The sequence below is a fragment of the Cnephaeus nilssonii genome (assembly GCF_951640355.1).
Source record: "Cnephaeus nilssonii genome assembly, chromosome: 10".
NCBI lineage: Eukaryota > Metazoa > Chordata > Mammalia > Chiroptera > Vespertilionidae > Cnephaeus > Cnephaeus nilssonii.
The window spans coordinates 92,065,544-92,080,517 of NC_137081.1; the positions used below are offsets into that span (position 1 = coordinate 92,065,544).

General features: G+C 50.3%; 1 protein-coding gene across 1 annotated transcript in view; it reads right to left on the bottom strand.

Annotated features, from left to right (window-relative positions):
• Positions 1-1,212: 1,212 nt before the first annotated feature.
• The window catches only part of ERCC3 (ERCC excision repair 3, TFIIH core complex helicase subunit), a 41,500-nt gene continuing 27,738 nt past the window's right edge, over positions 1,213-14,974 (bottom strand). Inside the window, exons 13-15 of the mRNA XM_079781782.1 lie at positions 11,625-11,743; positions 9,699-9,851; positions 1,213-8,079 (exon numbers count right to left, since the gene is read on the bottom strand). Of these exons, the coding sequence (XP_079637908.1) occupies positions 7,948-8,079; positions 9,699-9,851; positions 11,625-11,743 (404 nt within the window). The 3' untranslated portion in view covers positions 1,213-7,947. The remainder of the gene's footprint in view (positions 8,080-9,698; positions 9,852-11,624; positions 11,744-14,974) is intronic.

Genomic DNA, 14,974 nt, shown 5'->3' on the forward strand with positions numbered 1-14,974 from the left:
CTAGCCTTGGGACCCCAGACCCCCACGTTCAGTGTTTATACCGCTGAGACAGGGCAGAGACCAAAAAGCCCGATGAAAGCAGAAGGTTCACTTGCTGGCCACAGCTTGAAGTCCTGCGGCACCTCAGGGTCGCTGAGGCTACAACAGACTTCAAGGGTGATGCTGCTCCTGCGACCAGAGGGACCCGTGCCAGTAAAGCGGGGTGTCCACACGAGCTCTGGCTCGGCTGCCTCCGCACTGTGCCCTCTGGAGAGGAAAGGCCATTGCCAGAGTGAGGGTCCTAGGCTCCAAGGGGAACCTCGTGCCTCCAAGCCAATGATGGCTGCAGCTCCGGAGCTGAGGGTGCCAGAGGCTTCCTTCCACCCCCGCCAACCTCGCCATCGTGCCAGAGGCGCCTCGGGTCACGCTTGATGTGGCTCCAGGAATTCCCGCCCAGCCCCGCTGTGGAAGAGCCAGCGCCTAGCCCCTGACCCAGTCTCAGACCCAGGCCCCTGTCCCCTTAGGTCAGGCAGGAACCACAACCCTCGTCACAGGAAGCAGTTACTGAAGATGGACCTTCCTCCCTCACCAACCCTGAAAGATTTTAGGGATGGAGTCTCTGAGGGGTGAGTGAGCCAGGACATGTGGAATAGGGAAACTGAGACCGATAGCTCAGTGGGTGAGCAGTTTGCAGTTATCTAGCTAACCCCCAAACCCCACCTTCCCTAACTGCAGACACGCAGAGGAAAATGGCCTGCACGCCTCCCCACCAAGCCCGCCCTTTGTTTCACTGTCCCCAGCTTTAATAAATGGACTCTTGCCCGGCTGGCGTGGCTCGGTGGTTGAGCATCAACCTATGAATCAGGAGGTCACGGTTCGATTCCTGGTCAGTGCACATGCCCAGGTTGCGGGTTTGATCCCCAGTGTAGGACATGCAGGAGGCAGCTGATCAATGATTCTCTCCCTCATTGATGTTTCTCTCTCTCCCTCTGTGTGCTCACGGGTTTCCTCTCTACCAGCCTGTGCAGCACGAGCTCTGTGTCTCCTCCTCTTCTTGTGAGAGCACTAACCCCGTCCTGGGGGCCCCACCCTCACCCAGATCCAGTCCCCTCCCAAAGGTCAAGGCTGTAACGTAAGAACCCTGAGAGCACACAGACCTAACTGTGACTGAACTATGGACACTCACAAGGAGCCACTACGGGGTAGTAAAGCATAAACAGAGGAAGATGTCTGCAAACTGGTATGATTTCCGGGAATTACTTGTTAAGTTTTTAAAAAGCGAAGTGCAAAAGGTTATTTAGATAGAGTGTACTATCTATTGTGTAAGAAAGGAATAATAATAAAGAAAATACACATGATCTACGCGTCTGAGCAATAATAAACACAGGCAAGGTAACCCATAAGCAGAGACTGGGCGCCTACAGGCCTGTCAGGGAATGAATGGAACGACAGCGGAAATACGTGTGCAGGAGAAATACTTCTCCAAATATAATTTTTGATGGGGTCCAGACTTTTGGAGCCATGTTAATGTTTCACATACTCAAAAAGGAAAATAAGGAAAGTCACTAAGGTTGGGGAAATTTTAATACAATGTAAAATTTAATAACAAACACAAATGAACCAAACCATGTATTAAATGAATAACAACCACAGTGAAGGGCCTGGGAAAGGACCCACGGAATGTCTGACTCAGTGTTAGAACTACATGCCAGCAGAGTAAAAGCCCAACGTCACACGCAAACACTGAACTCTAATTACCAAACGGCTTTTCCACAGAGGCAGAAGTTAAGGCTTCTGAAACCACCTGACCTGCATTCTAGGAAGAGCAAATAAAGATGTTGTCTGAATGGGAGCAGTTTCTCACTGTCAGAGAAAGAAGTGTAACATGAAAAGAAGGATAAAGTAAATGTCGTGTGGTGAATGAGAATTACAGGTTTTAATGTGAACTCATAGGGAGATGGATAGATGATAGCTGATTAGATTATATATATAGATAGATAGATGATAGAGGATAGATAGATAGATAGATAGATAATAGATAAATGTAGGGAAGGAAAGACGAAGAAAGAAATAAAGAGGGAGGGAGGGAACAAGGGAGGGAAATATTAGATAACTAGGGGCCCGGTGCACGAAATTCGTGCACTGGGGGTGGAGGGTCCCTCAGCCCAGCTTGCCCCCTCTCACATACTGGGAGCCCTCAGGGGATGTCCTACTGACGGCTTAGGCCCGATCCCCGTTGGGAGTGGACCTAAGCCCCAGCCTGGCCTCCCTTTGTGGGAGGCAACCGGGCTGATCAGGGGAAGGCGCCAGCCCCATCACCCCACTGCTGCAGCCACTGCCAGTCACCACAGCCACCAAGGTGTTTTCATCAACACGACTCCAGGCCCCTCACCAAGAAAAAATGACAACTTTCTTTAGGCATTTTCAAGATGTGTCTTTCATAGGATATGCATTTCTTTCTTTATTTTTCTTTTTATCCTCACCTGAGGATATGTTTCCATTGATTTTTCCCCCTTCCCTCCGATCCCAGGCTCGGCCCTTGCCCAAGCCAAAATCCTCCACCCCAGGTTTAGGCTTGGGAAGGGGACCCCCTGCCCCTCTGATCGCAGGCTCAGCCCCTTCCCAAGCCTAAAGCCTCCACCCGATGGCCGGCTGGGAGTGACCTGGGTGCCGAGGAGGTTCCCAGGACCCAGGTATGTATGCAAATTAACCATCTTTGTTGGGTTAATTTGCATACTCACTCTGATTGGCTGTGGGCATAGCGGAGGTACGGTCAATTTACATGTTTCTCTATTATTAGGTAAGATACTAAATGCATGTATAAGCATGAGGTGTGTATAGACACTCACATCATGCTACTTCTATCACAGATCAAATTTTAAACAATGAGCCTTTTTCTAGGCTTTCTATTTCATCCCATTCATGACATTTTCTGTTCCTGTGCCTACAGCAGTCTTCTTATAAATTATCTTTAATGTTTTTGTTTACTCTTTGATATTTATTCCATAATTAGCTTGTAAATTTCCATAAAAACACCTGGTTAATATTGTGATTTAAAATCCTACCTAATAAAGAGGGAATATGCTAATTGACCCTCATGCCGTCGCAAAGATGGCGGTGCCCACAACCAATAAGTAGGGAATATGCTGATTTCCCCGCCCTCAAAGATGGTGGTGCCCACAGCCACAAGATGGTGGTGCCCAGTCCCCTCAGCCCCACCAGGATGGCAGGCGCACGGCTGCCTCCAGATTCTCCCAGTCCCCTCAGCCCCCCAGCCACCCAGCGTCAGCCCGAGGCTCAGGCAAGCCTCGGATGGCGGCTGCCCAGCCATCCAGGGTCGCCTGAGTTTCAGGTAACCAGGGCTGGCCGAGGCTTGTGCTGCCGGCAGTGGCAGCAGCAGAGGTGTGATGGGGCCTTCCCGATTGCCGGGTCGCCTCCTGCCCCTGAGGGCTCTCGGACTGTGAAAGGGGGCAGGCCAGGCTGAGGGACCCCTCCTCTAGTGCATGAATTTTCATGCACTGGGCCTCTAGTAGATTTAATATATAAGGTAAGCAGAATTGGTATATTTTGTTATATTAACCCTAAGCACTTCATATTTTTGCTATTGTATTTTTGTTTCAATTTTTTTGGTGCTGGTTTGTAATAACTGTTATATGTTGATATTATATCCTGAAACCATGCAAATTCATTCATTAGTCCTAGGAGCTTTTTCTGTAGATTCCATGAGGTTTTTTATATAAATATTTAATCTGTAAGTAAGGATAGTTTATTTCCTTTCCTTCCAGTCTGTATTACTTTTACTTTTTTTCTTACTTTTATTGCACTGGCTAGAGTCTCCAGGACAATGCCAAACAACAGGAGTGAAAATGGACATGCTTGCCTTGTACCTAATCTTAGCAGGAAAGCATTCCGTCTTTCGACATGAAATGTGATGCTAGCTGTAGGTTTTCCTGAAGATGGATGCCCTACATGGGTTTGAGAAAGTTTCATCTACTCCTGGTTTCAGATTATCTACTGAGTCCTCTGCTTCCTTATTAAATCTACTGTTGATTCCCTCTAGTGTATTCTTCCTTTCAGTTACTGTATTCATTTATGGCTGGTTCTTTTTTGTTTCCAGACCTTTTTTATGCTTACTATCTCTTGTTGAAGTTCTCATTGAGTTTATCTATTCTACCCCTAAGTCCCTTGAACAACCTTGTAACAAACATTTTAAATTCTGCATCTCAGAGATTGCTTGTCTCGGTTTTGTTTAGTTCTTTTTCTGAAAGTTTGCCATGTTCTTCCATTTGGAACTTCTTTGTCCCCTCATGTTGGCTGCCTCCCGTGTTTGTTTCTATATATTAGGTAAATTTGCTCCATCTCTCAATCTTAGCAGGTGACCTTAAGTAGTAGGCATCCTGTGGGGTCCAGCAGCAGTCTCCCTAGTCACCTGAGCCTGGTGCTCCAAGGGTGTCCTTTGTGTGGGTTGTGTGTGCCCTCCTGTTGTAGTTGAGCCTTGACTGCTGTTAGCATGTCAATGGATGGCGTTGTCCCTCAGGCTGACGAACTGTGGAGGCTGGCCATGACTGCAGCAGGTGAGCTGCTGTGTGGGGCTGACCCCATGGAGCAGAATCACTTTTGCAGAGCTCTAGTGTCAGCTGAGTCCACCCTTTAGGTATGTCATTTGTAGAGCTGGTGGCTGGCACTTTGTTGTGGTCTGAAGCGGGCCACTGGGTGTGTTGGTTCTGAAGCCTCGTGGGAGGGGTTTGGGTGCAGATCACTGTTAGCACCTGCTTGTGCCTAGCTCAGGCCACCTGGGAGGAGCTACAAAGTGCTCTGCAGCTGGCTGCCATTGTGCTGGGCTTGGAGGTGCTTGGAAGAAGCTGTTCTGCAAACCAAGGCTGGCTACCGCTTGTAACACCTCCCTGTGAGCTGAGGCAAGCTGCCATGTGGGACAGGTTTGCGCCACTCAATGGAGGCTATGTTCCAAGCGGAGACTGGCCACTGTGCATGCCAGGCTTGGGTTACCTGATAAAGTTACAATGCCAGTTGATACCCATCATTGCTTGTGTTGGACTTGGGGTTCCCTAGCAAGAGGTATGAGGAATGCAGAGGCCAGCTATGGCTTGTTTGGAATTTAGGGACCTTTGAAAGATTTTAGGAAAGTCCGCAACATGAGCTGAGAAGGGCCACTTGTGTGGGAAAGCCACTCATTGGTAGAGAGCTCAGATTTGGCACTCGCCCCTTGGTCCATTGGGTGGGGAGAGGGCTCAACAACTTGTGCCTTCCAGCTCTTTCGTCCTCGGAGAGAGCAGGCCTGACCGCCCCCCAGCCCTTGCCCTGAAGCTGGCCAGTTTAGTTTCTTCCTCTAGGTCCCTGGTGGTTTTGAGCTGCTGCCTCTACACGGGAGCTCAGGGAGTCTGAGTCTGTGCAGGAGCCCTTCAGACTGCAAGGCCTCGGTCCCCAGCAGCCTTCCCGCTCACTCAGATGCAATCCCACAGGTTCCACCATGTCAGGGAGACTTCTATTCCCAGCACTGGAGCTCTGGGCTGAGCAGCTGTGTGGGCCTGGGACACCTCACTCCTCAGGGGAGACTCCTCAGCGGAGATATCGCTCCCAATTCTTAAATCAGCACACCGTGGGCACGGCCTGCCTGTTCCACAGTCCAACCCTGGGTAAGCTCTCCCTAACCTTGTCCTGTGGCTCCTTCCCACTGAGGCAGCTCCCTCCTGGGCATGCTCACCAGTGCTTAGGGGGACTCGAGGGGCCCTGCGCAAACCTCTACAGCCCCTTGTGCAGCTCTCCGATTTTGGTCTTGTTCTTGCGAACCCCCTGCCACTGGATGTGAGGGCTGATTCCGGGGACCAGCAGGAGGAAGGATCCCGGGGTAGACTGTCACCAGTGGACATCTCACTCAGCCTTCCTAAGGCACAGACAGGCGGGGCTACTGGGTTCAAGTCCATAAGCTTTGCAAAGTGTCCAACTGAATAATCACTGGGTAGCTACTATATGCCAGCTATCGGGGTAGGGATAAAACTCAAACTGAGAAGATACACACGTGAAAACCGAAAGAGGGAGAGAGCATGAAGGACGTAGCACAGCAGGGGATACTATCAGGGGTAGGAGCAGGAGCGAGCTTCCTGGGGATGCTCTCAGCTTCCTTTCAGAGAATAAACAGGCATTTGTTACATGGGGTCAAATAAAAAACAAACCCAGACTTGGTAAAGAGAGACTTGATGTGAAAGAATTATTTCAAAGGGGGTGGGGCAGCTATTGCACAAGGGAGCACACACCGACTCGGAGACCTAGGTCTTAAGGGTTAGGCCGAGTTCTACCGGGAGGAGGAAACGAGGAGGAAGCGTGTCAGGAAGGAGGACAGCCGGGAGGCACCGCCAGTCAGTTTACCGAGTCAGCCTGTTCTCGGGAGGGGCTGTCAGCAAGGGGGGCCGAAACCCTGGGGCCAGGCGGAAGGAGAAGCCTACCCAAGGTTTGGGTAATAAGCATTTTGTTCCAATTGATCAGTGGGGAGACAAGTCAACTGATCGTTTGAGGCAAGGGATGGGTATTTGGAAGGCCTGTGTCCGGGCTTCTCACAGGTAGTCCGGGGGCACCCATGGCTCTTATCTAATCATATGGGAAGGCGGCTCTCTGCACAAACGGTTTTCCAGAACACAGAAAATGGGGTTTGACGCCCCTGCTTTTCAAGGTCACAAAGCTCAGCTCAAATTCAACGTTAGATTAGGGAAGAAGGAAGCAGCCGGTGCCCGCCCGCTGGGGAGGGACAGGCAGGTCTGCAGGCCTAGGCACAGGCCTCGGTACAACTGCTCAGGGCCATCTCCAGGGTTTGCACTTTCGCGGAGCAGCCTATGGAGTGAGGGCAGGGGGGCTGGGGATTGACAAGCAGCCTATGGAGCGAGGGCAGGGGGGCTGGGGATTCACAAGCAGCCTATGGGGTGAGGGCAGGGAGGCTGGGGATTGACAAGCAGCCTATGGGGTGAGGGCAGGGAGGCTGGGGATTCACAAGCAGCCTATGGAGTGAGGGCAGGGAGGCTGGGGATTGACAAGCAGCCTATGGGGTGAGGGCAGGGAGGCTGGGGAGCAGATGTGGACGCAGGGTCGGGGCTGCCACTGGCACAGGCTCTCGGCACACCCCACGGGAATGCTGCTGCACATTAGAGTGAGTTTCCTTCCTGACCGATGCCTGTGTGCGCCGTCTCTTAGGGAGCAATTCTGCCTTGTCTTTTCCTTAACACCTTTCTTTCAGACCAGGAGCAAGAGAAAAAAAGCCCATCTGTTCAGAATAAAGGAACCAGCTCCTGAAGGCTCAAGGTACCCAGCTGCTAGTAAAAGCGGAATCCAGCCTCCCGGAAGTACCAGAAATGCATCTGGGAGAATAAGAGGTCCGCCATCAGCTGAGTGCACTGTGCTTCCCACGAGTGATGGCCTTCGGGCACCTAGAGGACCTACCCCGAGTGCCCTCTGTGGAACCCCCCAGGGCTCAGCAGGAACAGGCAGCACGCAAGCTGTTCAAGCTCTTCCCTGTACCCCGTCCCCCAACCCTTCAACACCAAAGAGCAAGTCTCCCCTCGGCACGCCAGCAGCTCCCTGGGAAGGGCTCCACCTCACTGCTCTGCCTGCTACAAGGGTGGCCTTGATGGAGGGCTGGCACCCAGACGTGACCCGTGCCTGACAAGAATAAGGACATCCACAGCGAAGAGTGGTTCAATGGTCCATTTGTTCATTCAAGAGAACAGGAAGGAAAGTATACCTTAAATATTGCAAATTTTATATACTGGAACAACCACTCCCAACAAGTTTGAAGAGTGGTCTGAAAAGACCATAAAAATAGAGTCCTCTACTTTTTTAAACCCTGGACTAACGCATGAAGACAGACCCACGTTCTTACACATTTTCTTCAACAGTCAGACCCTAAACCGACATCAGCCTGGCCGAGGCTGGAGGAGAGCGGCTTCACAGGCCTGGCCCCCATCACTTCCGGAAGCGCTTGAACAGCGGGTGCACGTGCTTGCTGGCAGCCTTGCTCCGCGCCGAGTGGTACTCCATGTACACGGTGTCGTCCGCCCCAGACATGGAGCTCATGGTCCCAAAGCGCCGGGACACCTGGGGGGACATTTACCACAGTTTGATACAATGTCTCCGTTTAACGACTCTTATTACTTTAACACCACATCTACCCACCACTCCCCGTCTCAGGCGTGGTTCTAAGCGGTACACAGGCGTGGCAAGTTCTCACTTACCCAGCTCACGCCTTCATCACCCCGCTTTAAGAGGAGGGGGCCGACGCAGAGTTCAGTAGCTTGTAGGCGAGCAGTCAGCTCTCGAAGGGCAGGCTGGCTGCGGAGTCCCTTCCTTACCCTGACGCTGCCCTGCCTCTCTTCATGACAAGTTCTGAAGAGAATTTTCTAACAGTGAGGGCAGACGTCCCTCAAAATTCCCTAAGGCCCCGCCATGAGGCTGTAAGCGAGAGGAAAGCCAGGGCCCTGTGCCGAGCCTGGCTCTACGCAACACGTGACCCTGGGCACACACGAAAGCCTGCGCCAGTGACGTCACTTCCAGGGGGACAACACACTTGCCAGGCCTGGGTGGAATGAACAGAAACCCAGAGCCCGGCCCACCCGTGGGCATCACAGCGAAGGAGACAGGCCCGGTCAGCGCCTGCAGCAGCGTGGCCGCAGGGGCCACTGCAGGTGGACTCACTCGGTCCGACGCAAGACGCTTCCCGGGGCTTCCCTGCAGCGTCCAGAGATCCAGCCCCAGCTCAGCCCCAGGGGAAAGGGTCTCGGGCTGCAGGGAGGGCAGCACCCTGCCCCAGGTGACGCTGCTTCTCCCTTTCCTTGTTCCAACCATTGCTCACCTTTCGGCTCTAATTCCAGTTTACTTTCAAAAGCACCAGCTCACATTTCTCACCTTGCAGGGCCTGATTAAGAATTTTCTATGATACTTTCATCTATTATGCCCTATATCTGCCTGACACACAGTAGACATTCAATAAGTATTTGCAAAATAAAACGTTGCGTCTTTTCCGAACCTACTTTTTTTCACAGTAAGTACTGAAACTACACGAGCTGGTCCTCAGGCTGTCTGACAGGCTGGAAGGCTGTGGCTGAGGAGGAAACGAGTGACGAGTGACTTGCCCAAGGCCCAGAGTGGCGTCCCCGCCTGTCACACTCCTGGGCGCAGCCACCCTGGTGAGACCTGGGGCCAGGCTTGCCATCCTGGGCTCCAACATAAAAACACTAACAAATGTTCACACCAGGCTGTTTTGTGAACAGAGCAAGAGACCAATGACAGCCACTGTGGGCTCAGCCATGAAAACAGTATGTACAGAAGGAATGATACAGCCCGGCCAGCATGGCTCAGTAGCTGAGCATCAACCTATGAACCAGGTCACCGGTTTGATTCCCAGTCAGGGCACATGCCCAGGTTTCGGGCTCAATCCCCAGTGGGGGGCATGCAGGAGGCAGCCGATCCCTCAATAACTCTCTCATCACTGATGTTTCCATCCCACTCCTCCTCTCCCTTCCTTCTCTGAAATCAATAAAAACATTTTTTTAAAAAGAAGGAATGAGACATACCAACAGCTTAGCAAGTCATTACTATTCTCCTCTCTACACGTTTTCAGAAAGCTGCACAGGCACATTCCCACATGAGGGTACGTGTGTGTCTAACCACTCGTTCCTTCCGGAGAATGGCACCTGGAGCCTCACCCACTCACTCACCTGGCTGGACTTCGAGCCAAATTCTCCTGCCACCACCTCTTCCTCAGCGTCCAGGTCAGTGGCGGCCAGGACTTTCTGTAAGAGCTGCTGCTGTTCTTCTTTCGTTGAAAATGCCAACTCTTCCTCCTCCATGCCAGCAAGCTTTGTGATCACCTGCAAAGCCAAAACCAGCAGGCGACTCATCCATCTCCTCTTCCTTACTCCCCACCCCACCCCCGCCTTCTCCTGGCCTCACTTGCTCAGTCACTGCCTCCCCCAGGCCATGGAGCGCCCCACAGAGCAGGTGGCTAGCAGTGGGGCTCCTTGGGCAGTCCAGAGACTAGCTTTAGGAGTCACCTTCAAAACAGAGAGTAACCCATGACTGCAAGACAAATGCTAAGAAAATTCCAGAGAAATCTGCTCCCAAGCCACGGCAGCTAAATGATCATTACAGATCAGCAGGATCTTGGCAATTTTAAAGCCCCTGCAGCAGGCGATGAAGGGGACCAGAGCGGCTGCCTCCTCCCCGGCCCCCAAGAAGGGCTGCAACCTCCTGGCTTGGACCCAGGGCTCCCAGCAGGAGGGAGCACTTACAAATAACAAAATGTCGAGAACAGATTTATAGGATATTTTTTCAAAGAGCAGGATGCCAGCCTGGTGCATCTGGTTTTTATTTCTTTGCAGATAACTTACTACAAGGCCTACCTATACCTGCAAAAAACTTGGATTGATTATGTAAAGGGAACCTTTTTCCTCTCTCTGATTCTTCTCATAATTTTAATTAAAAGAAAACACCTAGAAGCAAGGATGTGGCTGGCTCTCCCGGGGACCACGACCTGGAGCACAACATGGGGCCCCTCTGCGCTGGCTGGCCCGCCCCACGAGTCACGCTTCTGGGAACTCCGGTCGGCTGCTCGCCCTGCAGCACCAAAGGTGAGGCACACAGAGAAGCTGCCACAACACCGACAACCCCGTGGCAGGGCCTTCTCGTCAAGCGCACCCGTCAGAGAGCCCAGAGCGCTCCTGAGCCGGCGCTGCTGCGACCCCGCCTCGCCCAGGGACCCAGAGCAGGAATGCTGTCAGCAGCCAAGGCCACGCTGCAAGGCCTTCGGCACTGCTCCCGGAGCCCTGTCCCCCAGCCCAGCAGGGGCGTCCGCGTGTCCCTGCCTCTGGCTAAGGCAGGTGGTGTCAGACCACGCTACCCTCTTGTCTAAGGCTGCTAACAGAACCTCTGTCAACACACCGTAGTCTCTCTCAAGTCAAGACCCTGGGAGCCTGTACACCAAGTCCTAGTGGTCCTCTTAGTCCCCTGCTCCCAGCATCTCCCTCCCCACCCCTCAAACAAACCTCCTGGGACACTAACCCCTGATAAAAGCTTACTATCTGTGTCAGCAGGAAAGAAAATGCCTCAGCAAATGAAAGCTAAAGCTTTAGAATTTCCCAAGTTATTCAAATACCTGGTTTGTAGTAGACCGGGTGGCTCTCCTGTCTGTGAGGCCCACTGAGGCCCAGACTCACCAGCTGACTATGGCAGAGCTGTCCCAGGCACCCGGAGGGAGTGCCCCTTAAGAAAGTAACTCCCGGCGCTGACTAACATACTTAGGGCCAGTTTCTTAGCGCCTCAAGTCCTCTTAGCCTTGCACATTTCCCACCAACATCTAATGTTCTTTGCATAAGACAACTGTAAATTGTGACTAAGCAGATTCCAGCTTCTTGCTTCAGAGGTTCTTTGACCATTCGCTGGGATGGTGGCAGGAGGGGATCCACGCAGTACGTTCCCTCACAGCCCCCTGCAATTCACAGAGGGCGTCTGCAGAGGGCGCCCAGCCTGGCAGCGCGCGCCTGAGCTCTGCCCCACCCTGGGACTACAGGGCCCCACTTCTCCTAGAAGCCCGAGTGCAGAAACGCTGTGGTCCTGTTCTGACCAAAGACCAAATAGAAACATACCTTAAAGCTATAACCCTGATCTACCAAGAACCTCTGCCGCTTGGTTGAGTAAGCCATTTCCTGTGTGTCCTGGGAGACCAGCGAGTAGAAGAAGGCGTTGTACTCCTCTGCAACCATCCCTGGGGAGAGGGCAGGAGAAAGGACATGAGCTGTGAGCACGCAGGAACTCAGGGTCCAGGGCTCAAAAGCAATCAATTCGGTGGGAGAGTTCTGCAGGCAGGGCGACTGCCCTGATTTGGCATGGGGACTTCTTCAAAATTAAACACTTCTGCACTTCAAAGAACACATCAGAAAACTGAAAAACCCACAGAATGGGAGGAAATGTTTACAAAGTATATATCTGATAAAGGACTTGTATCTAGGTTACATAAAGAACTATTACAACTCAATAATAAGACAGCCCGCCAGTGTGGCTCAAAGGTTGATTGTCGACCCATGAACTAAGAGGTCGCAGTTCAATTCTGTCAGATACATACCCAGAAGTGGAACTGCTGGATATCATGGTAGTTCTACCTTTAAGGTTCTGAGGAACCTTTATACTGCTTCCCATGGGGGCTGTACCAATTTACAATCCTTCTAACAGTAGGCACCAGGGGTGCCCTGTTGCCCACATCCTTGCCACCATTTCTCTCCTGTCTCTTTGATGACAGCCATTCTAACAGGCACCGTGGTTTTGCTTTGCTTTTCCCTGATGATTAGTGATGAGCATCCTTTCACGTACCTGTGCCCATTCTTTATTGGGCTTATTTTGGCTTTTTGCTATTGAGTTGTATGAGGTCTTCATATTAACCTCTTAAGATATCGTTTGCAATTTTTTCTCCAATTCCATAGTTTTGCTGATTATGCCATAGGTTTGCTGAACATTTCTTTCACTGTGCAGAAACTTTTTAGTTTGAGGTGATTTCAACTTTTTATTTTAATCCTCACCAGAGGATATGTTTTCCATTGACTTTTAGAGAGCAGATGGGAGGGGGGGGGAGGGAGAAGGAAACATGGATGTGTGATTGGCTGCCTCCCGCACATGCACCAACCAGGGCCGGGGATCGAACCTGCAACCCAAGTACGTTTCTTTGACCAGGAACTGCACCTGAGACCCTGCGGTGCACGGGCTGCCACCCTACCTGCTGAGCAGCAGGGCCAGCTGTTGACTTTTGCTTGCTGCTTCAGGTGTCTTATCCAAAAAATCATGGCGCAGACACGCATCAAGGAGTTTTTTTCCCCGCATGAGTTTTACGTTTTCTGGTCTTACATTTAAGCCTTTAATCCATTTCAAGTTAATTTTCTAAGTGGTATGAGAATGGGGTCTAGTTTCATGCTTTTACATGTGAATATCCCATTTTCCCAGCACCATTTACTGAAGAAACTTCTTCTCTCGGTTGCGTATTCTCGGCCCCCTTGTCACATATTAGCTGACCATATTCCCTCAAGTTTCTTTCTGGGCTCTTGACTCTGTAACACTGTCTGTGTGTTTCTGTGCCAGTGCCACACTGCTTTGATTACTTTGGCTTTATAATATAGCTTGAAATCTACAGGGTGATGCCCCCACTTTCCTCTTTCTTGGGACTGTTTTGGCTATTCAGGGTCTTCTGTGGTTCCTTATAAATTTTGGGATTTTTTTTCTCATTCTGTTAAAAATGACATAGGTGTCTTCACAGATATTTTACAGTGAATCTATAGATGGCTTTAGGTAGTGTGGACATTTTAACAATATTAATTCTCCTAATCCATGTACACAGGATATCTTTCCATTTACTTGTGTTCAATTTCTTTCATCAATGTCTTGTAGTTTTCAGTGTAGAGATCTTTTCACCTCCACGGTTAAATTTATTCCTAAGTACTTTATTATTTTTTTATGCTACTGTAAATGGGATCATTTTCTTTATTTCTCTTTCAGAAAATTCATTGTTAATATACAAAAACACTGGCTGGCTCTCCCGGGGACCAGCCACCCAGCATCAGCCCGAGGCTCAGGCAAGCCTTGAATGGCGGCTGCCCAGACTGTTTTGGCTATTTATGTGTTACCATTTTAATAAACTGCAACTTTACTGAATTCATTGATTAGATCTGAACAGTTTTTTTGGTGGAGTCTTTAGGATTTTCTATTGGAAATCATGTCATCTGCAAATAAAAACAATTTTACTTCTTCCTTTCCAATTCTGATGACTTTCATTTTTTTTCCTGCCTGCTTGCTTTGGTTAGGACTTCACTATGCTGAATAAAAGTGATGAGAGTGGGCATCCCTGTCTTGTTCCTGATCTTAGAGGAAAAGCTTTCAAGCTTTCAGCCTTTCACCATTGCTAGTTTGCCAACATTCAGTTCGCTAGTATTTTAATGAGAATTTTTGCATCTATACTCATTAGGGATATTGGCCGGTAATTTTCGTTTCAATAGTGTCCTTTTCTGGTTTTGGTATCAGAGTAATACTTGGGAAATAAGTCAAATATATATATATATATATATATTTTTTTTTTAATTCTAATTCAAATTCAAAGGGGTTTTCAAATGACAATTGTTTCTTTTTTGTGGAGAAAAGTAAGGAATAAGTCATAAATTACTTTCACACATGTTAATCAGGTTATGCATGTCAGGCTATAATTTGTCCAACAGCCTGCTATACTCTGCTACGTAAGTCTCACTCCTCATAATAGTCCTGCAGGATAGGCTGTCCCTCCTACTTTAGAGGGGAAATCAAGGCTCAGAGGGACAAATTACTTGTCCAAGGCCACATGGTGGCCTGTGCTCAAGTCCATGCTTGCTATTTCTAATTTGCTCTGTTCTCCACTTTCAACACAATCAATTATGCTTCTTAAACATATTCAGATACAGTACGCTTCCACCATGTGCCCACCCGTTTTGTCATTTTCAAACTTCCTACCAGTCCAGATGCCTCCTAAGTACGTGGATTCCTTGAGCACAACCGAAGTCCAAGGCCTGTTACCGCCCACAGTGAACAAGCAGAGCAGCCACGCCCTGCGCTTCCCCCTTCACAGGGCACCACAACTCAGACTGGGAGGGCATGGCCACCTGTGGCTGCTCAGTAACCTGTGGCTACTCCTAACTGGAGCTTCAGGGGACAACTTCCAGCTCTGACTCTTGCACCGGCGGTCGAGCTCCGCTTTCTCCCTTCTATGTCTACGTCCTTAAGCACTGCATCCTAGCTCCTCTTACTATCTACGTGTAAGAGCTCAATTTAGAGGGTATGTGTGAGTTCCAGGCAGCTGTCATGGAAAACATCCACATACTCAGCCCCAATGCATGACAAATAACAAGGGCCAAGGACCCCTCAGTCCTCGCCTTGGGACTGCCGTCCTCAGAGTCTGCCTGGCCCAGGAGCACCAGGTCACCATCAC